This window comes from Chiloscyllium plagiosum, unplaced genomic scaffold (genome assembly GCF_037043375.1).
Source record: "Chiloscyllium plagiosum isolate Xiang-an unplaced genomic scaffold, Cpla_swu_hap1 HiC_scaffold_3, whole genome shotgun sequence".
In the NCBI taxonomy this organism is placed as follows: Eukaryota; Metazoa; Chordata; class Chondrichthyes; order Orectolobiformes; family Hemiscylliidae; genus Chiloscyllium; species Chiloscyllium plagiosum.
In genome coordinates this window covers 111,145,011-111,172,428 of record NW_028270141.1, presented here as the reverse complement: position 1 = coordinate 111,172,428, position 27,418 = coordinate 111,145,011, and the positions used below count along the sequence as shown (strand labels likewise).

Below are 27,418 nucleotides of genomic sequence, written 5' to 3'. Positions count from 1 at the left end.
GGAGAATCAATGATTCGGGCAAAAGCACTTTGTTTTAATGAGTTCTTGTTTTAAATTCTGCTTCTTCTTAGAAAACCAGGAACAAATTTCAGCTGCAGTATCATTAAAACAACAGGGTTAATAGAATCAGAAGAATGCTGCAGGACATTAACAGAAATAGTAATCTTTATTCTTTAAGACGAGAATTATCATTTCCAATGATTCAAACTAAATTTCGTCCTGCTTTCACATTGAGGATATATTCATTGTGTTGTGCATGTTCCTGATGAAGGGCTTATGCCCGAAATGTTGATTCTCCTGCTCCTCAGATACTGCCTGACCTGCTGTGCTTTTCTAGCACCACACTCTCGACTCTGATGTTTTCAAGTGGTTACCATTGGCGAAATTCAGTCAGACAGTTACTTTTATAATTTTCACAAATGTTCTTACTCTGACTGTTTTAGAATATTGTTATTACTTGAGGTATAGTTAAAACTAAATTGCTAAGTTCAACACAATTTGACATAAAATAAAAAACATTCTGCCTTCTCTCATTCTGTCATAATATTTTTCTTTACCCCAATAAAAGGGCCAGTGACGCCACTTTGTGGTGATATGGTGCTTTTGTCAGGATTCATTTGCACATGTGCAGATGTTGTGGCCAATCTGTTAAACTGTGTTTAACCTGACGAGCTTTCTTCCTGTTAAAAAGAGAGCCTCCTGTCCCCAGTGACACAGCCCATTATTTTTATCCAACATTTTTAAACACTAGACATCAGAAACCCATTACCTAACAGAGCTGCATGTAATGTGAAAATGGTCCTTTCTGGTCAGTATTTACAACAACTGGGAAAAAGGAAAGTCTCACTAAATTCTGGGCGACATCTCATTGCACAAATCTCTCAGGTCTAAGGACCTCTTTCAAAATTCTAAATTTTGTACTGAAATATTTTTAACAGTGATTGCAGCAGGAGGTGACATGTTGGCAATCAGGAGTTTGGCAATCAGGAGTTTGATTCCATTGTGATCATGTTGATAATGTCACCTTCTTTCAACCAGCTGCAAGCTGTCTTTGTGCATATGTGCCATCGATATGCCAGCTAGTGGTGGCATTCACAATAAAAGCAGTCTTTTAAAATTTGCTTCGTAAGATATTACATTTTCTTAAACCATTCCTTATTTCAAATTTAAAAGCCTTCGTTTACAAAAACATTTATTTAAATAAATGGTTTGATTTATGTTGCCAGTTGAAAACCCATATACTGGATGTTGGCATGGCAGTGTTTTTATTTAATGGAGATATGACTTCCCACAGAAGTCCAATAATGGTCCATCAGTGATGTCTGCTTTTCCTTGTAGCTAAACTTACCAGGAGATCTCCTGTCATGGTATGTCACACATCTGAATTTGTACTATCTTCAGATAATTGCTGCAGCCCAATTGTCCCTGCTCTGTGACATACATGAAACATTTATGCCAGTCAATCTTTCTTTCTGTTTCCCTTCACTTTTCACTCTCAAAGGGAGGTATATAGCTTCTCAGCTCTGATTCAAAATACCAAAGTACAAACTTGTTTCAATTTTTTTGAGTTGCTTTTACCCATGCAATTTCAAGCACCTCTATGTTTTATGGTTTGTAAATGGAAATTTGAGCATATATCCAATATAAAAGTCTTCAGTTTTCTTCCTTGTCTTTATTATCTTCGTTTATTTAATAATACTCAAATTGAAATACATTACACAACTACCAATTGCAGGAAATGGGATTTTTGTTTCGATGTTTAGAAGAATACTCTTTCCTTCAACTACACCTGTTAATATCTAACCAACAAACTTATTGCTAAGGTAATCAAACTTTTCAAATCACCATTAAGTGTCACACACAACTAAATTTACATTCCCTGATCCTGAGCAAATGGGAATTGGGAGAATGCAACAGGAGTAATGTGGGGCTATGCTTTTAAACTTTTCCACTGATTTCATTCACTCGCTATTTTTGCTCGGTTGAGAAGGTGGCAGGTTGTGACCTGTTTCAGGTTCACTATCTAAATACCTGCTGCAAATTTGAGTTTCCCTATCATTGCTTTTTTTGTGGGTGGGTGGATTCCTGGATTAGCAGAATCTGAAAACCATGCCAGATAAATCAGTTTGGGGATCACAGGGAATGCCTGCTGTTGAATCAGGAATTATTTAATTAGTAGCTTAAGCTGTCACAACTGAAGTTTAGATTAGATTAGATTCCCTACAGTGTGGAAACAGGCCCTTCGGCCCAACAAGTCCACACCAACCCTCTGAAGAGCAGCCCACCTAGACCCATTCCCCTACATTTACCCCTGCGCCTAACACTTTGGGCAATTTAGCATGGCCGATTCACCTAACCTGCACATCTTTGGACTGTGGGAGGAAACCGGAGCACCCGGAAGAAACCCACGCAGACACTGGGAGAACGTGCAAACTCCACACCACAGTTGCCTGAGGCGGGAATTGAACCCGGGTCCCTGGCACTGTGAGGCAGCAGTGCTAACCGCTGAGCTACCGTGCTGTTTGGTTTCAATACATTTTCAGTGCAAGGACAGATCATAGGGCTCTGTCCACAAAAAAAGAAGAGATCATTAAATTTATGGGCACCAGGGTTTACAGATACATTAGACTCCTTTCTTTGATACTCTTCTGCGTTCTACTTTATCAAGAATCTGATATTAATATGTGGTTTGACTATCACAATGACTTAATATCCTGTTATCTGCTGAGTCTTCGAGGTACTCTTTTATTATGTAGTAGGTGCAGAACCTAAAAATCATATAATAATGCTGGTAAGTTTTGACAATCATGAAATTTTTAAAAAAATCATTCATTCAAAAACCCCTTTGAAAAATGTTTCCTCCTTATATTATCATAAAGCTGTTAAATAACTCTGGGTGTAATTTCTGTTGAAGAAGTTCTTAATTTGATTAATATATTGTAATTTTGTTGAAATATACCAGCATTGAAAAACTATTTCAAAGAAATATAAACTTACTAAAAGCTAGTAAAACTGCAAAATAAACAAAGCTATCTGTGTCCTTGAAGTTATGTAAACAGTCACCAGGTAGCTGATTGCACAATGTCACTTGGAGCTCAAGTGAGCATTCATAATGGAACCATTTTTCAACTGTATCAGCAGATGGTTTGATTTTAGTTTGATAATTTTATGAGAATGTAAGAGGAGCAATATTTTTCCAAGGAATTTTTGATTGGTTAGTTATTATTGTTTCATGAACATTTTCATGACGTGCCAAGGTTAGTATATGGCATTTTGATTGTGTACCTAGTGCATATTGGGTGAGGGAGGCTTGGAAGGTAAATGGGAGATATAAGAGGGTATGTAGGTGTGTAGGAGCTGAGTTATGAGTGCAGAAGGACCTACCAACCATGAGTAGAGTTGGCCTGATGTTTGAGCAATCAGACAAAGCGTTCTAACTTTCCAGCTTCACCATTCACACCTCCCTCAGGGTGCAGCAGCCCATTCCAGCCTGCATCTGCATTCTGGCAACCAAACTTTTCTGTCAGTGTGGCCCAGCTTTTAGAAGTTGGGACCACAACACCAGGAAATGGCTGAATTCCTAGTTTCCAAACTGAAGATGAAAATTTGTCTCCTGGTTAGCGTCGATGACATATGGCAACCTTCAATCAGATGTGACTTTTCAAATACTATTTTAACAATAAACCCCTACCTACCTATATTAATTACTTGGATGATGGTAGAAAATGCTTGGTTGCCAAATTTGATAATCCATAAAAACAGAAAAGTAAATTGCGTAAAAGATATAAAGTCTACAAAGAGATTTAGGTAGGTTCATCGAATGTGCAAAGGTTTGTCAGGTGGAATGAAATATGGTAAAATGTGAACTTGTCCATTTTAGCAGAAAGAATAGGAAGAAACATGTGTGCATTATTATTTAATGCAGAGAGAAAGTGTAGAACTTTGTGGTATGGAAGCATTTGGGTGTCCTGGTACATAAATTTCAAAAATATTTTCTATAGGTAGAGCAAGTGATCAGGAAGACAAATGGAATATTGACATTTATTGCGAGGGCAATAGAATAAAAAGGTAGGGAAGTATTACTACATCTGGAGTGCTGCATACAGTTTTGGCCTTCTTGGTTAACAAAGGATATGACTATTAAAAACACTGTAGAGAAGCTTTAGTTGTCTGATTCCTGAAATGAGGAGTTATCTTATAATAAAAGCAGGGTGGAACTTTTCCCATTAGCATTTAGAAGCATGCAAAATTGTCTTATTGAAACATGTGAGATCCTGAGGAAATTTGCAAGTGTGAATGCTGAGGTTTTTTATCCCTATGTCCTCTAATTCTAGACTCGCCACAATGTCTAAAAATTAGAAAGTTCCCATTTAAGACTGCAATGAAGAGAAACATTTTCTATCACAGAGTTGTCAATCTGTTCGCTAGAGAGTAGTGGAGTCTGGGTAAGTGAATATATTCAAGGCTGAATTAACTAGACTTTTGATGACAAGGGAGTCATGATGACATGAAAATGGAATTGTAGCTTCACATCTCTCAAGCATATATTCCTCTCAGATTATATTGAATAATGGTGCAAATTTGACCGTCCAAATGCCCCCCTCCTGTTCCAATTCTTGAGATCTGTTCTGTTCCTTGAAGTGGCTATCAATACGTGAAGAATGCATTGGTATTATTGAGCAACAGGTGATTTCCCCATTTTGTTGTTTTCTATTAATTGTTCAAAATTCCATACTGTAGCTGTTCAAACATTGAGAACAATTAAGTATTACACATTCTTCCATGTTCCCCTACAGCCACTCCATTACAAGGATGCATCTTGCTTTTCATTATTACAAGGAGAGCAGAGTTTACATCTTGCCTTGGAGATGATTGGGGCTCATTGTTGGCTGATATTATTTATGCTATCCTTCTGGGTTTAAAAAAAATATTTTCATTAAGACAACCTTTTTTGTCTAATAGTGATTAGAACAAAGTACAAAAAGTGGAATCTTTCAATGATGCTTTTGTTTTGTTTCAGGAAACTACAATTGCTGTTCTTTAACAAGACAGAAGAGGATATCTTGTGGAGGGATCAATTAGACCAGTTAGCCTTAAAAGACAAAAGGTAACAAAGAGTTTACACCGAAGTGTCTTTGCCAGTCGAATTAAAGTGACGTATTTCTGGGAGTGTGAGATTAAACAAACAGCCAGGCCCAATGATTTCTTGCTATGAAATATATGTTGATTACTCTTTGGTTCTAATGTAAGTACTTGTAGTTGAACAACACTTAGAGGAAACACTAAGGGTGGCAAGAGTGCAAAATGTGCTCTGGGTTGGGGAATTTCAATGTCCACCACCAAGAGTGGCTCGGCAGCAACACTACTGATCGAGCTGGTTGGGTCCTGAAGGACACAGCTGCTAGCCTGGGTCTGCGGTAGCAGGTGACAGAACTAACAAGAGGAAAAGCTTACTCAATCTCATCCTTATCAGTCTGCTGTCTACATATGCATCTGTTCATGACAGTTTCAGTAAAAGTAGCCACCGCACAGTATTTCTGGAGATGAAGTCTCACTCTCATATGGAGAATGTCCACCTTAATGTTCTATAGCACTTTCACTATGCTAAAATAGGACTGACTTCAAACAGATCTAGCAACTCGAGACTGGGCAGCCATTAGGCTGAATTGTACTCCAGCAGAATCGGCAATTTCATGGCCAGCATATCCCTCTCAAATATTACGATCTACTTGCCTGAATGGGTGCAGCTCCAACAACACTCAAGAGGCTTGACATCAAGGACAAGGCAAAATACTTGATTGGTACCATATCCATCAGCATCCACTCCCTCCACCACCAACACTCAGTAGCAGCAGAGTGTACTACCTACAAGATGAATGAAGAAATTCACCAAAGATCCTTAAACAGCATCTTCCAATCCCATGACCACTTCCTATCTAAAAGGACAAGGGCAGCAGAAACATGGGAACGCCACCACCTGCAAGTTCTCCTCCAAACCACTCACCTTCCTGCTTTGGAAATATATCGCTTTCCTTCAGTATTGCTGGGTCAAAATCCAGGAATTCCCTCCCTTAGGGCATTGTGGGTCAATCTGCAGCACATGGACTGCAGTGATTCAAGAAGGCAGCTCAACCGTCTTCTCAAAGGCAACTACGAATAGGCCAACCAGTTACACTCATGTCCCATGAGTAAATTTAAAAAGAAATTGTCCCAGGAGATCAACCCTGGTTCAATGGAGAATGCGGAAGGCGAATGCAGGAGCAGCACCAGGCATACCTCAGAATAAGGTATCAACATGGTGAAGCTACCAACAGGAGTACTTGAGTGCCAAGCAGCATTAGCAGCAAGTGATAGAGAGCTAAATGATCCCACAATCAATGGATGAGGTCTAAGCCCAGCAGTCTTGCCATATCCAGTTGTGAATACTGGTGGACAATTAAACAACTTAATGAAGGAAGAAGCTACACAATTACCTCCATCTTCAGTGATGGAAGAGCTCAACACATCAGTGCCGAAAGATAAGACTGAAGCATTTGCAGCAATCTTCAGCCAGAAGTGCTGAGTGAATAATTCATCTCAGCCTTATCCAGCAAACTCTCCACCGGTTGGAGTCATGCTTGATATATAGGACAATGGCTGTGATTGTTGGAGGTCACTCATCTCAGCTCCAGGAGTTCAGCAGATTAGTGTCCTAAGCCCAACCATCCTCTGCTGCTTCAGCAATGACTTTCCCTCTATCTTAAGTCAGAAGTGGGGATGTTTGTTGATGATTACATAATGTTCAGCACCATAACTTCTCAGATACTGAAGCAGTCCATACTCAAATGCAACAAGATGTGGACAGCATCCAGGTTTGGACTGACAAGAGGCAAGTAACGTTCGTTCCACATCCAAACCAGTCAATGACCACCTCCAAAAGGGGACAATCTAATGACTACCCCTTGACATTCAGTGGTGTTACTATCACTGAATTCCTCACTATCAAAATCATTGCAGGTTACCATTGACCAGAAATTCAGTTGGACTCAACACATAAACACAGTGTCTACAAGAGCAGTTAGGAATACGGCAATGAGTAACTCACTCACTTATTGTCCAAAGCTTGTCTGCTATTTAAAAGGCACGATTCAGGAGTGTGATGGAATACTCACCACTTGCCTGGATGGGTGCAGCTCCAACAGTACTCAAAAAAAAACTTGACACCATCCAAGACAAAGCAGCCTGCATGATTGACCCCACATCCATAAGTATGCACTCCTTCCACCAGTGACCTTCAGTTGCAGCTGTGAGTACTATCTGCAAGATAGAAATTCAGCAAAGAACCTTCGACAGCACTTCCAAGTCCAAGGCCACTTCCACGTAGAATGACAAGGGCAGCAGATATGTGGGAACATTTTCAAGTTCCCCTCCAAGCCACTCACCGTCCTAATTTGGAAACATTTGCCATTCCATGAGTTTCACTGGCTCAAATTCCTGGAATTCCTTCCCTAAGGGTGTTATGGGTCCACCTACGGGACATGAACGACAGCAGTTCAAGAAGGCAGCTTGCCACCACCTTCTCCAGCAACTAGGGACAGGCAATAAATGCTGGCCAGCCAGTGAAGCCCACATCCCACGAGTAAATAAGAATAAATATGCTGGTCCAAAGGTATATTGAGCTCAGGAATACAGATTTCAATTGTAAACAATTGATGTCTAAACTCTTTGCATTTGAAGTGTTTTACTTTTTGTTTAATCCTGTGATTTCCTTGTAATACGGTGTACTTTTAATATCAATCCCTGTCGTATTGATAGGAAGAGCTACTTAATATTATTTTGTGGACTGAATTTTATATTCATTTGATCTGCAGACTGAAAATTATGTGATTACCATGTAACAAATAATCTCAAATCTCAGCAGTGGTATTGTGTCAAAAAACAGTTTTCTTTGTGGCTTATAAGGTGTTTATGTGGGTTGTGCTTGTAAACTGAAAATTTTATCTTGCAATGTACATATTCCATTTAGATATCAGTCTGACAGAGAAAGATACTTGGTTCTTCACATACAATTCAAGATGGTTAACATGCTTCTTACTTCATTTTTAAAATTAGAGATTCATTGCTTGGAGACAGAGTGCAAGAACTAATTCTGAACTGCAGATGGAAAGGTCATCATTACTAACTGTGACTCACTATATAAAAAGAATGACTCATCATCAGCATCAATGGACAGGCAGCACCATTTTTTGTGTCATTAGTGAAAATATTGTAGCATGCCAGTTTATTTTTGTACTAAAATTAGTATAGCAGAAAGCAAAAAAAGAAAAAAAGGCTGCTTTCTAAGTCCATCTCTCTCTCTCTCTCTCTTTCTCTCCTTTCCAATTCCATCTATCTCACACTGCACCCTTTCTATTTACCTCACACCCACTGCCCCACTCAATGCCTTTCTCTCTAATTCTGTCTCTCGATAAACATGTCTGTATCAATAATTCTGCACATCACTTCAATGCTGTAAGCCAGCCATGCAGGATCCAGGCTAAATTACTGATTTTTTCCATTATCCAAGAATCAGCAAATCAAGCAATGACTCGGCTGAATCTCAAAATGAAAGCAGCAACACTGAATATTTCAAAGATAGCGGTGAATCCAAAACAGGAATTTAGAATTTAAACTGGAATCGATTTAGAATGAATTGGAGCTGGATTTGGTTGCTGTGTAGAGATGTGCCTGTGGAAAAAGATTTCGGCAACATGATCAAACACAAGAGGAAAAAATAACAATGACGCTCTCTGCTACTGCTTTCTCTCCGTGTACAGGTAGTTTAATCTAAACTACCCAAATAAATATAGTTCCCATTCAAACACAATATTTTAAATAAAGTGCACAATGCTCTGTATAGGTCCAAATTTACTCAATATAATTTAATGTCACAATATTTTTTATGGACATCCCATAACCCATTAAGATTTTTTTATATCCATTTGCACCATAAACCAGTATTTAATGTTGTACCTAGATTCCGAAAAGAGGTGTCTTTAGAATCAAGATCAATGAAATTTGGGTGAAGCTATTTCTTAGATTTGACCTATACCAGGATTTATGCTTGATCGTAAGGTAAAATGCATGCAAAAACTGTCTTAAAAAATAATTATAAACCTTTCAATATTATTACTCTTTGTGATTCACATTTCAAAAGCTGCCCTATGCTGGAGGTTAATTCAGACTGGTGAGCAGCAATCTGCTCAGTTCTAAAACCTGAGTAAATATGTAATAAGTGTTTAGAAAGCTGCATCACATGACAAAGTTCTTTCATCTGGCTATGTTAGCAGAGATTGAAATCAATCTAAAGACACTTGTTTGTTGTGTTTATGGAAACTATTTCTTTGAATATGTTTGAAAACACTTCATATGTTCCGGTGTCAAACAAAGCACAGTAATTGCAAAAGAAGTGTAATGCACTTCACCATTGCTTAATGTTCCTATGTTGTTCTACTTCAACAAAATTAGTAACTTCAACACGATCGATCATCTGGGACAGTTGGATCAAGCATTATGTTCAGAATGAATCGCTCGGTAAAGTTTTGATTATCTTAAATGTTAACTCAGGACACAATTGGTTGCAGCCACAACATAGGCAATGAAATACTAGAGGTAGCAAGATTGCATTCTAGTGTATATGCAGTTGAGCAACTAATCAGTACATTCACATTAGACAGCAGAATTTACAAATGTATGTAAATGTGAATAAGAGCAGAAGTATATCATTTGGGTCCGCAGACCCATTCTGCCATTCAGGTAAAACAAGGCTAATCTGTCTTTGTTTCAAATTCAACACTCCTTACCTTGTCTGGCTACATCTGACTTGAGACCCACCGCAATGTTGGTGATACTTAACTGTGCTCAGATAACCCTAAATTTGCTTGCTTAACAAGAATCCATCCATTTCTGTCTGAAATATACTTAATGACCATAAATCACTTTCTCAAGTAGAGATTTCCAAATTCACTTAATCCTCAAAGAAAGCAAACCTGCTCTGCATCTGTCCTAAAAGAGTGATCACTAATTTTAAAGCAATGCCACCTATATCTAGACTGACCAACAAGAGGAGACAACCTTTCCACATCCAAATTGTCAAGACCATTCAGAATCTTATGTAATTTAAATAAAACAAATCTGGAATAATGAAGTAGCTTAATTACAACCATATGGCAATTGTTATAAAACACATCTGGTTCATTAATGTTCTTTACAGAAGGAAACTGCTATCCTTTCCTGGGCTGGCTTCCATTTGACTCCAGATCCAAAGCAACTTAACTGTGCTCCTAATGTGGTGATCTCAGCCATGAAGACCCTCCATGTTGCTCAGCACAAAACAGCATCTCGAATGCAGTCCAGGGACACCAGCCACGTGCACTCCTAAACAGCACACATTGGCATTTGATATTTGCCAAATAATAATTCCTTTGCCCATTTGTAGTGCATGCAGAATTAACATTCTTCGGGTTCAAACGCTGGTCAAATGCAATTTGCACCATGCCATTGCTGCTTGTAAATTTTACTTTAGCATGTCAAAATGTAGAAGTTAGTGGCAATGACTTAAAAAGAGGTGAATGCTGGCCAAAAGCATCCCATCTCTTGTGGAGCTTCTGAGAGTGCTTTGGGAGGAAGGGAACATTGCTTCATTAAATGCCATGTTAGTATTATAATGGACTCCACTGAATTCAACTACAAGTTTCTTGATTTGGAGACACCGATGTTGGACTGGGTGTACAAAGTTAAAAATCACACAACACCAGGTTATAGTCCAACAAGTTTATTTGGAAGCACTAGCTTTTGGAGCGCTGTTCTTTCATCAACCACCTGATGAAGGAGCAGCTCTCAGAAAGCTAGTGCTTCCAATTAAACCTGTTGGACTATAACCTGGTGTTGTGTGATTTTTAACTTTATATGTTTCATGTTCTAGTTGGTAGATGTGGCATATGTGGATCATGGATGGGGAAGAGGTTGGAGCACAACAGGCATTCCTATTTTTATAAATGTAATATGCTGGTCACTCAGTTGATGTGGCCCCTTCACCAACTTGGTGTACATTCTGTGATCAGGGCTGTGGTAGAGCAGATAGGGCTGTTGAAGATATGATTCCACTGCTTCGACCAGACTTGAAGTGGGGGCGCTCTCCAGTATAGTCCAGAAACATCATACCGTATCAGCCGGATATGCTCTGCACTTTTTGAACAGGCGATAAGGCAATGTGATAGATTCCAAAGAACTGAGAAAACAGGAGCAGTACAATGAGGACATTTGGGTGCAGGAAACTCTCCTTGTGCATGACGGAGCTCAGCTGCATAAGGTGCTAAAGCCAGACAGAGTCTAATTGGCACCCACTGCCAGTAGGTAATAGTTGAGTGTAGCAGACCATCATGGATTGTGAACTAAAAACAAAAAAGGCTGGAGATCATAGTAGATCAGGCAGCATCCATGGAGAGAGAGCAACGTAATGTTGAATCTAATGACTTCATCAGAGCTGACTTGGAGGGGGCAGCATTTATCATCAGTCATGATGGCAGAATTTGCTTTGTTTGGTATACTGCAGCCTCTATTAATTTTGCTTGTCTTCACTTTTGCTGGCTGTAAATAAAAGCTAATGTTTGGATTTGTCCAACTGCTTATCTGTATTTGATTTTCTCCTACTAGACAATGACAAACTGCAGTTCCCCAGAGCCCTCTGGAGATAGAATGACAGTGACTGAGAGGGGATGATTAGACAGAATATAGCTGAAGACAAGTAAGCGGTGAGGTTTGGTGGTTAAATAGTGACTGGTATGAGAGAATTGGAGTGCAAGCAAGCGTCAGCCAGGCAAAGTATGTGTCTTGAGCAATGTGATTTTTGTGGCTGCTGTGTCATGATATTGCTGATAAGGGGCTACGCTGGATTTCCAACACTTGCCTGGATACCTGGGTACAAAGTGACAGGGATGCCAGTCTTCTGACAGATTTCTGCTGAATTGGCAGGTTGTTCTGGGAATTGTACATTATAAGGCAGTGATTAGGTTATCCTGCTTAGGCTAGATTTTTAACCCCAGATTTTTTACAGAATTCAAATTTTACCAGTTGCCCTGAGTTAACTCTCAACTGCCCTCTGAAATGACTTGTCACTGAAATCAGGGACAATTAAGATTGGCAAAAAATCAGTAGTACCTGTATCCCACCAAAGTATTTTAAAAAAGAAACAAAGCCCAGACGCAAAGGAGATTGCAGGTCCCATTTTGAAAGCCATTAGTGAGCCATGTGGATTTTATAACACCCTGGAAACTGTCATGGTTAGTTTTTTTTAGCCTACATGTACAAGTTTTGCTTGATTGAATCTTGAGCTTGCTACGACCTTGGGTTGCTAGCCTGCTAAGCTACCGTATCCCTCATTATTGGATGACTTTCTAACAAATCAACAATGAGCTATTATTTCAGCCCCTAGTGGTTTCCTTACTCCTGACATAAAGCTAATCTGAATAATTACCAACATTTTTTCTTTTTTCTTAAAGCATTATTAGCAATTGCAACTCTTCAGTCCTTTGGCTAATTCCTGTCTTGAAAGAATGTATTTAATTTGGCTTTCTTTTGTGTTCTGGAATGCAAGTTATGCAACCCTACTTCTACGTTAAGTCATCAGAACTACCTCTGTGCCATCGTACTATCTATCTAAATCCCAGTCCTGACTTCATTCTCTTTGCTGAATGCTTAATCAGTTAAAGTAGATCATTTGCAACTGCTGGATAATAAAGTGACTTGCATATGTGTTTCCTAGTGCTGTCATTAACAGATGAAATCATTCATGAAAGCTTGCATAACGATGGCAAGTGTCATTATGACTGAGCTACTGGCGTTCTTTGTAAAAGGAATGGCGTGTTTGGCGAGATATAATTTTATGTTTATTTCTGGTGAAATGAGTGATGCCTGTCATAAGTCTAACACCCAACCTGTAGACAGGATGCAGGTCTCACAGTCCCAATCTCCTCCCATTGAGTTTAAGTGAGTTGCATATGTTCTGACCCCAAGGGAATAAGCCACTGTGTATCAGAGAGACCAAAATAGCCATCTCATTATTTTTCTAAAGTTGTTAATCAGACATTGTTGAGTTATTTGGAGATTAGGTTCAATTTAAGGTGAATTGTTTTGTACACAATTGTTTTGTGAATTGATTTTAAACTGAATGACTGAGAATTGCCATTATAGTGAGCATAATTAACATTAACTCCATGTTGCTCAGTGAGAATGCCATGTGATTACTAGGTTAAGTAAAAAGAAATTCTCTTTGCTGATCATGATGTTTGTTTTGGTCATGGTGGGTATATGAGTGGATTGTGGTGCAGTTTTACTTTGTTTGCTTAGTATCATACTGAGAAAAGGCCCAGTCTTTTTGTTAGTTTCTCCATTTAATGTGGCATTTACCCCATTATGCCAGGTTCTCAGTCCAAATGCCCCTGGAAGGTGTAGCGTAAAAGCCACTTCAAAACTTCTTGGGCTGTTGTTTTCATCACCCAAATATTGAAAAATTAATTAACATACCTTCACCCTTTTAAAGTGAATAGCAAACACAATTTTGCTTCTGGTGGGTTATGTACAATGAATATTATACACAGCAAAACACTACCACAACCACAACCAAAACACATCCATTAATCTCTCAAATGACAGCTAACTGTACCTCATAGAAATCAACACAGCAACTTAATTTGCATGTATTATATCAAGCAATATCGTCAGTGCTTTGCAGACTTATTTAGCCAGCATAAAAGTTGACTTTCAGACATACCATATAGCAATTCACCGCACCCAATTGATCGCAAGTGTCAATTGCTAATTTAAAAAAGAATATTCGTCAAAATATGTTTCTTTTGGAATTTATATTGAAAACTGTGTTGCATCTGAAACAGGGTACTGAGTTGGATGATCAGCCATGATCATATTGAATGGTAGAACAGGCTCAAAGGGCCAAATGGCCTGCACCTACTCCTATTTCATGTTTTTTAAATCTGGGGATTATGCATCAATAAATATTATAAGGAAATAAATGTAAAAGCAGTTCCTTAAATACAGTGGCTATGAGAGATCACACAGCTTTGGATGTAGAGATAGAGAAATTAATGAACTACTTATTTCTGTTCTTGCATTGAGCTTCAAACATTCCCCTGCAAAACTCAGCAAAGCTACTTAGAAAATAATTTGCCCACTGACATCTGAAACAATTTCAACTTGCAGTTAGCACACGTACCTGCAGATGCATGTGTTGCCTATATTCCACCCAAGATGTACAATTCCACCAATAGATTTGTGGTACCTTCACAAAAACAGGATTCCAGAGTGGAATAAGGACTTGTGCAAACCAGAATAAAATGTTGCCATAAAGTGGATGAATGATGCTGTTTAAGTGATTAAGATAGAAACTGACTGTTGGGAGCCAGGTTAGCTCAGTCAGTAGATGATCAGACTTTCAATCTGAGAAGCCAGGTTTCAAGTCATTGCACGAGATATTGACACCAACACTAAGTTGAGCCATGCAGTTGGTTGCATATACAGGCAGCATGGTGGCTCAGTGGTTAACACTGCTGCCTCACAGCACCAGGAACCTGGGTTAACTTCCACCCTTGCACACCTGTCTGTGTAGAGTTTGCACATTCTCCCTGTGTCTGCGTGGAGCTGCTGCAGTTTCCTCCCATAGTCCAAAGATGTTCAGGTTACATGGATTGGCCATGCTTAATTGCCCTGTAGTGTTGAAGTGTGTGTAGACTAAGGTGGATTGCAGGGATAGAGTTAGTGTGGACTCATAGAACAATACAGTGCAGAGCAGGCCCTCAGTGTTGTGCTGACCTGTGAACTATTCTCAGCTCGTCCCCATCATCATCCATGTGCTTATCCAAGTATTGTTTAAATCTCCCTAATGTGGCTGAATTAACTATGTTGGCAGATAGGGCATTCCACCCCCTTACCACTCTCTGAGTAAAGAACCTGCCTCTGACATCTGTCTTAAATCTATCAAACTTCAATTTGTAGTTATGCCCCCTTGTACAAGCTGACGTCACCATCTTAGGAAAAAGACTTTCACTGTCTAGCCTATCTAATCCTCTGATCATCTTGAATGTATGTATCAAATCCCCTCTTAGCCTTCTTTTTTGCAATGAGAACAGACCCAAGTCTCTCAGCCTTTCCTCATAAGACCTTCCCTCCAGACCAGGCAACATCCTGGTAAATCTCCTCTGCATCTTTTCCAATGCTTCCACATCCTTCCCAAAATATGGCAACCAGAACTGCACACAATATTCCAAGTGTGGTCACACTATCATTTTGTATAGTTGCAGCATGATATTGCAGCTCCAGTTCGCAATCCTTCTACAAACGGAACCTAACACACCGTATGCCTTAACAGCACTATCAACCTGGGTGGCAACTTTCAGGGATCTATGTACATGGACTCCAAGATCCCATTGCACATCCACATTACCAAGAATCTTTCCATTGACCCAGTATTCTGCCTTCCTGTTACTCTTCCCAAAGTGCATCACCTCACATTTAGCTGCATTGAACTCCGTTTGCCACCTCTTAGCCCAATTCTGCAGTTTATCCAAGTCCCCCTGCAACCTGTACAATTTTTCCAAACTGTCTACTAATCCATCAACTTAGGTGTCATTAAACTCGATGGGCTGAATGGCCTGCTTCCCCACTGTAGGGAGTTTATGATTAACTCAGGGCAGTTCCCAACTCTTGGTGGTTGATGCCACACAATTCCCATCAAAGTCCAGTGTGTCAGTGAGGACACTTGTATCAGCATCTCAGACATTTTTGCATACATTGTGGTTCCCTCCTTCCTTTTGAAGGAAAGTTTAAAAATTACTGGGTTGAACCATTTCTCCAGACCAGCATCCAAGTTTGAAAACAACAGACTGTGATGACAGGAGTGCACTGATAATCAATCCCAGCTACTCCACAAGTCTACCAAAAGTGCAAATGTCTTATTTATCACCAAAATCATCAACTTGTTTCTCTTTAGCACTGTTATTCTGGAAAGAAAGGTCCTGGTGAAAAGTTTCTATCATTAACTCCAAAAAATTAGAAATAAAAGTTATTTAAACAAGCAGAGAAAGTAGCATATTAACTAACGTTACTCTGCAAGTTTCAATTATTTCCCTGTTTTCCCCCACATATTGAGTCAGACAAGCCAACACAGCTCATCTCAACTCAATTGTATCATGGGTTTTAAAAACAGGCTGAAAAGAAACCCCCCCCCCTCCTGTAGATCAAGATTTCAAATTTAATGGATAAAAATGGGTTGACTACTTGTGGTTCCTTTTATTTCCAGTTGACCTATTCGACTGCTGACGGTGACTGAATGATGGATGATCTTCAGACCCGATTTCAAATGCAATTGGGGAAACACTTACAATTCACAGTTGGAATTTTATCATGTTCTTTCAAACTACTTCCACAAGAGTGAAAAAAGGCTTCTTTTTTAAGGTTGTAAGGTTTTTATTTCTCTTGCTGACAGGGAAAGAGAGAGCAGATTTGTTCCCCTGCTCTTTTGGTTGCAAGCCTAATCACAACTGCCACATCTCAATGTGTACTGTAAAAGCAATTTTAATTCAGAGGCTGTTGCAAGGCAATTTTAAACACAGACCCTAGATTTCTTTTTCCAAGCTGTTCAACAATCAAGACATAAGAGATGGGTTTCTTCCTTAAAAACTTTGCTGGACTTGTGGAGTAGTGGGGCCTCATTGCTGTCAAATTTCTAGTTTTTATTATTTATTTTATTCAAAGTCATCTTCTAACTTAATCATTCAAACAGCAATATTCATTCACTTAATGATCTCTACACACATACAGGATCCTCTGCTCCTGCATTCTCCCCTTCTCCCCTTTCCTCCTCACCACCCCTCCCCACCCTCATGTTCTTCCTATCAAAATGTATCACCTCTCACCTCTCTCTATATAACCACTAATTCTATCATGAATAGTTGTTTCTAGAAGCTTCTGCAAAGCTGCCACTAAAATTGCACGGCTGTGCCCTCAAGCAGCTGCTCAAAGATGCTGCAGCTAGAGCATAGAGGTCTGCACAGCCAGAAAGGATATTAGTGTTCCCCACCACTGACATCCAGGCAGTCTGGATTTGTTTGGCCTATCTTTCCCATCTGAGGGAATATATCTTGAGGGGAAAGCGGTAGATGTGGTGTATATGGATTTTAGTAAGGCGTTTGATAAGGTTCCCTATGGTAGGCTACTTCAAAAAATATGGAGGTATAGCATTGAGGGTGAGTTTGAGGTTTGGATTAGGAATTGGCTGGCTGGAAGAAGACAAAGGCTAGTAGTTGATGGTAAAGGTTCATCTTGGAGTGCCATTACTAGCGGTGGTCCGTAATGATCTGTTTTGGGACCATTGCTGTTTGTCATTTTTATAAATGACCTGGAGGAGGGGCTAGAAGGTTGGGTGAGCAAGTTTGCGGATGATACGAAAGTCGGAAGAGTTGTTGACAGTGAGGAAGGATGTGGCAGGTTACAGCAGGATATAGATAAGCTGCAGAACTGGGCAGAAAGGTGGCAAATGGAGTTCAATGTAGCTAAGTGTGAGGTGATTCACTTTGGTAAGAGTAACAACAAGATGGGGTACTGGGCTAATGGTTGGATATTTGGTAGTGTGGATGAGCAGAGGGATCTTGGTGTCCATGTACACAGATCTTTGAAAGTTGCCACCCAGGTAAATAGTGCGATGAAGAAGGCATATGCCGTACTGGCTTTTATTGGTAGAGGAATTGAGTTCCGGAGTCCTGAGGTCATGTTGCAGTTGTATAAGACTCTGGTGCGGCCGCATCTGGAGTATTGTGTACAGTTTTGGTCGCCATACTATAGGAAGGATGTGGAGGCACTGGAACGGGTGCAGAGGAAGTTTACCAGGATGTTGCCTGGTATGGTAGGAAGATCGTATGAGGAAAGGCTGAGGCACTTGGGGTTGTTTTCATTGGAGAAAAGAAGGTTTAGGGGTGACTTGATAGAGGTGTACAAGATGATTAGGGGTTTAGATAGGGTTGACCATGAGAAACTTTTTCCACGTATGGAGTCAGCTATTACGAGGGGGCACAGCTTTAAATTAAGGGGTGCTAGGTATAGGACAGATGTTAGGGGTAGGTTCTTTACTCAGTGAGTCATGAGTTCATGGAATTCTCTGCCAGTAGCAGTGGTGGACTCTCCCTCTTTATGGGCATTTAAGCGGGCATTGGATAGGCATATGGAGGATAGTGGGCTGGTGTAGGTTAGGTGGGCTTGGATCAGCGCAACATCGAGGGCCAAAGGGACTGTACTGCGCTGTATTCTTCTATGTTCTATGTTCTATGTTCTATGACTTCTGGCTGGGAAATCTTCCGAACAGGGAGGAAACAAGCATCCTGGAATCACACTGATAGCTCCTAACTTGCATTGTGACCAACTTGCTGAATGTGCTGTTAACATAGTTCTCCCCATTATGGATCCAACACATTCACTGTAGCTGCTGATTGAACTCTGAAATCTAAAGTTGAAGCTTGTGGAGTCTGTGGCAAATACTGCACATAGGCACATCTAGATCATTAGTAACATCCACAATTCCTACATGTCACAGATGAGCATTCTGTTTGGCCGAGCTGCCCAGTCAAACTTGATCCTTAAACTTACATGTTAAATTTGTTTTAATTTTAAAAGTTTTTTTTTTCAAAAAAACCAGAACTTTAATCTCTCTATAGTTAACAATACAAGAATAATAGAAAGAAGAAATGTTTCACCTTTACTCAAACCTGCTTCCTGTCATGTGCCTGTAACTCTGCTGTTCTCTCTCTCTGCGCTGTTTGATCTGGGGTCAACTTTCTCTCATGTTTATTTATCTGGTACAGTCATTTTCTTTGCTGTGTTTTATCTAGTGTCCACTCTCCCTCTCTCATGATATTTTATCTAGTGCGCACACTCTGCCTCTCTTTGCAACATTTTATCTGACATTTCATCTCTCTCATTGCTTTATCTGGTGTCCATTCTCAAAATTCTTTATCTGGGGTCTGTAGATCCAGATAAGACAGTACGTCATCCATCTCACCATTAAGAAAATCTCAGTTTTACTTTTGAATGGGACAAAATGACTATGATTAGGCACAACAAGACAGACAAATTTGTTTCTGAAAGCTCTAGTGTAAACTTTTAGTATGAGGAGGTAAGCAATCTAATATAAATATTCCAGTTTATATAAGTTATTCACTGAAAACATTATAGCTACTGATGAGCAAATCAGAAACAAAAGAATTACTTTTTAGGTACATATAGGAATTCTCTTCAAGAGTCTTTACAGTATGAAATAAGTTAATCATTTGAGAAGTTACATTAACACATGAACATATTGAAGACTACTGGAGAAAAGCCAGCAGTGAGAGCTGCCAGTCAGAAGCATGTAATCTCAAGCTTAACAGTGCTTTGGAGAAGGGTCTGACTGCTACCGAAATGACAACAATCCAATGACCAAGGTATCATGAAAGTACATTTTCAGAGTTGGTTTGATTTCTGGGACCGGAGACATAGGTAAGTTTTCAGGGTGGATTGGTTATTGCTTTTGTAAATGTGGTCAATCAAGGAGTTTTGCACGTTATATTTGGATGTTACATATTGCACATTATATTGTGTAATATGTAACACCCAAATATAATCTTAAACCTAGGATTCTGAAGCACTTGTTCAGTGCAGAATCTATGGCAACAACTGTAAAATAGGCTATAATTTGAAACTGTCTGATACAAAATAAAGAAAAAATAGTTAAGCATTGCAGTGGAAGCTCCCTGAATGACATTGTCTAACATACCTTTTTATTGTCTCCTTAGATTTACAGTTGAATATATCCTCTCAGAGCCTCACCCCGAATGGAGAGGGAAACGGGGAAAGATTGAGATGTCCCTTTGTTCAGAATTTTTGACAGGGCGGACTGAAGAGTTGAAAACACTTTTGTGTATTTGTGGTCCAACTTCCTTCACTGAGCAAGCTGTTGGGTATGTACTGTGGTACTCGGTTCATCTAGGATGATATTCTGCTCCTTCAAAATCAGATTTCCATAATCAAATTTAACTTCCAACTTAATGCTTGTTATCTTTTCTTTGCTGTTGATTCTGTTACCCTCTTTGAAAACTGTCTCATCCTGATCTCTGCAGCCTACGCGTGTCTTTCATCCTATGTTCCCATTTTGTAATATCGCTTTCCTCTATTCCTACCTTGGCCCATCTGTCACAGAAATCTATACCTGTGCCTTTGTCAGACTTGACTATTCCAGTCATAAAGCTGAAATCCTTGGAGAAACCAACAGGTCTGACAGCATGTGTGAAGAGATAACAGAGTTAACATTTCGAGTTCAGTGACCTTTCTGCAGGAGGGTCATTGGACTCAAAATGTTTTAGATTAGATTACTTACAGTGTGGAAACAGGCCCTTTGTCCCAACAAGTCCACACTGACCCTCCAAAGAGCAACCCACTCATACCCATTCCCCTACATTTACCCCTTTGAAATAACTTTTTTAAGAATTTTTTTTATTAGATTACTTACAGTGTGGAAACAGGCCCTTCGGCCCAACAGGTCCACACCAACCCACTGAAGCGCAACCCACCCATATCCCTACATTTACCCCTTATCTAACACTACGGGCAATTTAGCATGGCCAATTCACCTGACCTGCACATTTTTGGACTGTGGGAGGAAACCGGAGCACCTGGAGGAAACCCACGCAGACACAGGGAGAATGTGCAAACTCCACACAGTCAGTCACCTGAGGTGGGAATTGAACCCAGGTCTCTGGCACTGTGAGGCAGCAGTGCTAAGCACTGTGCCACCATGCCACCCCTACTGTGCACCGTGCCGCCCATTTAGATTACTTACAGTGAGGAAACTTTGTTTTTGCGTCACAGATGCTGCCAACCTGCTGAGTTTCTCTAGGGGCTTTGGTTTTTGTTTGTTTCATATCTTCAGAATCCACGATTTTGTTTTATTTGACTATTCCAATTCTATTCAACAAGCCTCTCATTCAAACTTCAACTCATCCAAATCATTGCTGTCTATATCCTGTCTAGCAACACATCCTACTAGACTGTCCCTCCTGTTTTTGCAGGTCTGCATTGATTGCCAGTCACTCAACATCTCCTTGATTTAGCACAGCCTGATTTTTAGGAGCTGCTGTCAAAGATTTTCAGTTTTGTGTCAGGTACACAGAGACTGGAAAAAGATCACAATTATTTTGTTAGCTGTATTTTCTTTAAATTTTAAAATTTGGTTTAAAACATGGTTACTGATTAAATTATTTTTTTATTTCAAAAATATACTTTACTCATAAAAATGTTTACATACATAGCCACTAAAACAGTTGGTTTTGTTGTGAAGAAAAACACTTTTACTCTATCCAACAAACAAATCAAAGGCATTTCTTAATTATGCAATACTATGTTTACATGCATTTGAAGATAGTAGCATACTTGTTTAGCTTAGCCACTGCGTTCTTGAATATGACCCAGTCCGTCGATCTGAGCAGTCCCATCGAAGCCCTTTCATTGCCTCAGACTGACACTGCACTCATTTCTGAACTGAGTCCTCCCAATTCAATTTCTGCTTGTAAGCCAGAAGGAGGAGCACAGCATTGTGATCTGATTTTCCAAAATTCAGGCAGTGGATGGCGTGTAGGTATCTTTGATAGTCGGGGGGCAATGGTCAAGGACATTCAGACCTCTGGTGGGATGGAAGATGTGTTGATGGTATTTTGGAAGCACGTCCTTAAGGTTGGCCTAGTTGAGGTCACAAGCAATGATGAACAAGGCCTCTGGGTACCATGTCAAGAATGTTGTATACTTTGTCAAGTGCACTCTTCACTTCCACATAGGGTGGGATGTAGCCCGCTGGCAGGATAACAGAGGTGAATATACGTGGTAGGTAGTAGGAACGGCACTTTACTGTAGGATATTCTAGGTCAGGGACAGTAACTTAAAAGGTCGCCATGTCTGAGTACCAGGAGGTGTTGATCAGGAAGCAGGTCCCACCGCTCCTTGCCTTACCAAAGGACGCTGAGCAGTCCATTCGCTGAACTGAGAAAACCTCAGGTTGTAAGGCACAGTCTGGTGTAGCAGCAGTGAGCCAGGTCTCTGTAAAACAGATTACACAGCAGTCTCTTAATTCCTTTGGAAGGTGAGTCTAGCTTTGAGTTCATACAAATTGTTTTCAATGGCTTGGACATTTGCTAGGTGTATGCTGAGGAGGGGGGTCCTAAAAGCCTGAAGTTCCAGTCTCACCCAAAATCTAGCGTATCTCCCACTTTACCTGGATAAGTGTGTGTGCTCCTGATGGCGTACTGGGTACGAGTCGCAGCCTTGAGTATTCTGGGGAGTCTTGTGCTGAGTTCGGTTAGGCCTCATCGATGTTGGGTCATCATGCAGACAGGTCTTGTTCCTGCGCTGGTCAGACCTCGATTCCAGGTGTCCACGAGGTGGTCAGGCTTGCGGGAATCAGGAGGCCCTAAATTTCTTCGGGTTTGTTGTTCAAGCTTCGTTGGTAGTTGAGCCTCGTTGGTCATAGAAACTTTAAACCTGAAAGTAGATTTAAGATAACATTGTTAGTAATTCTGATTAACTACGAATTGAGGTTTAGAAGAGCAGAATGATTAGAAGATAAGTATGAATAAAATCTGCTGTAAACAGCCCACAGAATTTTGCCACACTCTGGCACCAACTTGGAAAGATAGATGGGTTCAAGCAGCAGTGAAGGAACAGTGATGTAGTTCAAATCAGCATTGTGCGGCGTGGAAGGAAGCTTAGCAGGTACTGGTGTGAGTGTTCCTTTGCCTTTGCTTTCCTTGTTGACTTGGTGGTTGTAGGTTTTGGGAGATGATATCATAGAAACATTGAGCTACTGCAACATACCTTGTATATGGTGTACTAACTGCTGCCAGTATTCTTTAGTGGTAAAGGGAATGAATTATTAAATTGTCAGATGGGATACTAATCAAGCAGAATGATTTGTTTTGGATTATGTCAAGCTTGATATTTGTTCAAGCTACTCACATCTAGGCAACCAGAGTAGGTTGCTTGGATGTGTTGAGTAGAGTTTGGAGAGTAAAGAGATGAATACTCGCTGCAGAATTCCCAGCCTCTGACCTGTTCTTGTAGCCACAGTGTTTATAGTCCAGTTCAGTTTCTGCTCAATGGTAACCCCCAGGATATTGTTAGTTGGGGATTCAATGATGGTAATGCCATTGAGAATAAAGGATTTAAAATTTGCTGCTGGGAGTGGTTATTGCCTTTGCGATGCTTAATTATAAGTTTTCCACGTTGCCTATAATCGTGCTGAAAATAATTAGGTTAACCTTATTAGGTTAATAAGGTTACTTATATTATTAAATACAACTGTAAATTGCTCTTTAGCAAATTGTACATGCCTTAAATTCATTTAGATGGAATCAGTTCCCAGTTTTCACTCTATCTCAAAAAAAAAGTCTCAGGCCATATTTTTAACTGACTTCTTACGGCACTCCTCTTCTGAGAGAATGTTGGTCAGTCATCACTTTTCATCTCTGTTTCTATGTTTTAACATACCTTTCCTAGCTTGACCAGGCAAAAGGTCATAAGCTTGTCAACAATTAACATTCCTCAATCTTAATGTGAAATTCTTTCACAGTCAATATTGATCCAACTTTCTGAAAGTTCACTGCTTCTTGCAAGTCAAGCCTTGTAGACAAAATAAAATACAATAATCATAAACCTACACTCACTGGATCCAAATTCTGGAACTCCCCAGTAGTATATCAGCAACTAACTGACTAGTGGTTCAAAAAGGCAGCTCATCACAACCCTGTCAAGGGACACCCACATCCCATGGAGGATTTTGTAAAAAGGCATTTGTATGGATTTGGTCGATTTTGTCTCCTCTTCCCTGTTAGGGTTCCTGAAGCTTGAAATCTAGCCTACAGGATTTTAAAAGGAAAAGGGCAAACATGTCTGCAGTGAGCTTTAGGTTGGAGCAGCTTTGGATCAGAGTTTGAGCTAGAGGCTGAACTATAGGCACTACAATTCATCAGGGAAAGGAAGAACACACTTGTATTTTTTTGTATCAGGAGGCAGTGACATCACATAGGATAAGATCTTTTGATTTGGCAGGGTTCAGGGATAGGAGGATGCCATTGTAAATGGGGCGAGTAAGGGGACCCAGAGGGCAGGAGCATAGGAACTTCAGCCTTTCTGATTGTCCAACAAGTCCGAAGTTTTTCCATCATGTTTGGACAACATGGTGGAATAGCTACCTAAGAGATGGAGGGAGGGATGCAAAAAGCAGTAGTAGAGGACAGTATAGTCAGGGAAATTGACCCTTTTCCAGGGCAAAGAAGTCACCAGGATTTGAGTATTCTGCTCAGGACTGCAGGGATTCAATTGTTGTGGTAAATAATCGTTTCTAAAAACATTGCCAAGACAAAATGAGGAGATTCCACAAACTCCGTATGATGAGTTAGGCACCAAATTAAGAAGCAGAACCTCAAAACTCATAATCTATGGATTATGAACTAAACCATGTACAAATTGAGACTGACAAATTCAGACTAGAGAGAAACAAGTTCTGGTTTGAGAGTCTCTTGCAGCAATACTGGGGAAAGTATTATCTGTACCATTGGGACGGTCTATACCTAAACTGTTTTGGGGCCCGTGTTCTTCCGATTCGTAAAATTAGTGAAGTAGAGAGGATTTTATGCTAAATAATGGGAGCAAGGAATCAAATTTGGGCAGATGTCATAAATTAAAGTGACAAGCAGCATACCCATTTTTTTTTTCCCTTTCTGAGGTCAGTGCACAGTAGCAACTTCCAGAATTAGAAGTCAATGCTGTGAATGGCAGTTCTGAGAAAGTGTGCCAGACTAATACCTGGAAATGGGCAGTTTCTCCAGTGAGGAAAGTTTGGACAGATGAGGTTTGTGTCTACTGAAGTTCAGAAGAGTAAGAGCTACCCTGATTGAAATACATAAAATCCTGACAGTTATCTTGGCAGGGTAGATGAGGATGTTTTTCCGGAAGAACCTGAAGAGGGTGCACTGCTTAAAAATAGTGGGTTGCTCATTTAAAACAAAGATAAGGCGATTTTCCTTCTCCCAATACATCATAAAGTCTTTGGAATTTTCTCTCAATGAAAAGATGGTGGAAGCGTAGTTCTTGGCTGTTTTTAAAAGTAGAAATCGTTGGATCCTTGACAATCAAGGGATGAAGGTTATCAGAGGTAGATGGGAATGTGGAATTATGATTATGCTTCAATCTGCCACGATTTTGTTGAATGGCAAAACAGGCTGGAGGGGTTAAATGGATTCGCCTGCTCCTTGTTCAAAAGCTCATATATGTTTATCTAAAATAGAGCCTGCAGTTTCGTTCAGATCCTGATCAGATTGTCTACTGTTCACATCTCATTTTGTTTAAAAACGCTTTATTCTTGTCCTAAATAATTTATACCTTGTCTCCTTTATAGTGGAATGTTATATTCATACTTAAGCCTTGTAAATCTTATCAGTGGTTTACCTCTAGTCTGGCATTAGAGATAAGAAGCTTTTCAGAGAGTTAGTTACTTGGAATTCCTATTCTTTTTAAAATCAGGTGATAAATTCAGCATCCCTCAACTTCTAATAATACCATTCACCTGATCTCTTCTATTTGTACAGTGTTAGCTATTCTATATTATTATGGGGAGCAATTTATGTATTATCTCTATTATAATGTTGTCCCGAGGCACAGAGCTCAATACTAAAACAATGTTTTCTGAATAGAACAGTGCTCCACTCTCTCAGTGGTTTCAACAGAGATGCTAGAATGCTATTGCCAGTTTATGATATTGATTATTCCAATGCTAGAATATTCATTAATTGTTGTTACATTTTATTTCCCCTACAGTTTCTTCAAACAGTTAGGATTTAACAATGAAGAGATTCATGCTTTCAGTGGCTAACCTCCAAGAATATCAGCAACAGTTTTAGAATGGTAAAAAGTCAATTTTGATGCAAATAAAAACCTGCTGAGCAGGTTCTGTTAAGTTATTAAAATATTATTGGCACACGGCACTATGCATAACTCCTGCCTTAGTTTTGGTTTGTGTGCTGTATTTGATATAATTATTGTAAATGCATTAACTTTTTTTTAAAAAGAACTTGCACTGTAATTTATACCCATGAGGACAATGTTTGGTATTTTGAAAGGCTTACATTTTTTGCCCTGTATTGTGTTAAACGTGCAAGGAGATTTTTATTAATGGTGCCTCCAGTAACTGAAGACTAATAGGATGCAATATGATGCAGTATTCTGTGACCTCAGACAGATTTCTACTGTATTTTGGAAACAATAACTACTGACAAGTAGGTTATATTTTACAGAAGATTTATATTGGAATGTTCCCAACTGAACCTGGACTGTGCACTGATATCCAAATCTTGTATTGCAAGCTGTATAAAGTATCTCTCAAGTGACCTATTCAAATACATTATTTCTTGAAAAATTATAATTTGAAAACTTTACTTAAACCTCAATAAAATACTTATGCAAACCTGAACAGAGTTGCACATTCTTTCCAACAGTGTCACATTGGAGGGATGTCAGCCTGATGCAGCGACATCAGACCAGTTGTATTAAAATATCTTGGAATAGAATGGCATAGCATGGTTTGACATTTCCCAATCTGACAAGTTAACTTTTTAATTTTGGCTCTGCCCACAAAAGTGAATGTCATGATTTGAGGCTGAAAAAATAATTTCTCAGAACAAAACAAAAAACTTCATTGAAGGAAATTATACAGTTGGCAACTAAATTCTAAGACCAATTGGATCAAAAATTAGAAAACAAATGATATTTTAAAAAAGTGTAACTTAAAAACAGAATAGGGGAGCTAAGTTTTACTTGTTCAACTCAGCCATGGCCATAGGAAGTTGGCAATATTGATTTTTTTGGACTAGATTATTTCTTTTTAATTCAGACATATCCCAATACGCGCCATAACAAAAGAGAAATCTGGCAGATATTGGGAAATCTGAAATAAACCAAAATACTGAAAAATCAGTTAATAGGGAGAAATGTTTTAAGGTTTGGGTAAATTGTTACCTTCTGGCACTCTGTCAGTGTTATGAAATGCCTGACAAGATTTCTGTTGGGATGGCCAATTCATGGCCAGGGAGTGCACTGACTGTCCAATTGAGTATAGTAGGCAGGCCCTCAAGTCTGAAGGGCCAATGGAGGCCCTCAAGTCTGAAGGGCCAATGGAGGCCCTCTAGCCACATGGCTGTCACATTGACAGCCATTCAGTCGAAGTCGTGAATTGTTGATTCATGCAAGGAGGTGGGTCCCTTAAAATGAAGTAACTCTCTGAGGAGAGGGTAATATATTGGCCATGTCTCAAAGCCAG

At 39.6% G+C, this 27,418-nt stretch overlaps 1 protein-coding gene across 2 annotated transcripts in view; it reads left to right on the top strand.

Annotated features, from left to right (window-relative positions):
- The window catches only part of cyb5r4 (cytochrome b5 reductase 4), a 104,477-nt gene extending 77,905 nt beyond the window's left edge, over positions 1–26,572 (top strand). Inside the window, exons 14-16 of one of the 2 annotated variants that reach the window (XM_043687000.2) lie at positions 5,021–5,107; positions 19,854–20,018; positions 25,921–26,572. In XM_043687000.2, coding sequence (XP_043542935.2) covers positions 5,021–5,107; positions 19,854–20,018; positions 25,921–25,975 — 307 coding nt within the window. In that variant the 3' untranslated portion in view covers positions 25,976–26,572. Of the gene's footprint in view, positions 1–5,020; positions 5,108–8,091; positions 10,746–19,853; positions 20,019–25,920 lie in introns of those variants that run through there. The other variant, XM_043687004.2, reaches the window with a different exon arrangement.
- The last annotated feature ends 846 nt before the right edge of the window (positions 26,573–27,418 follow it).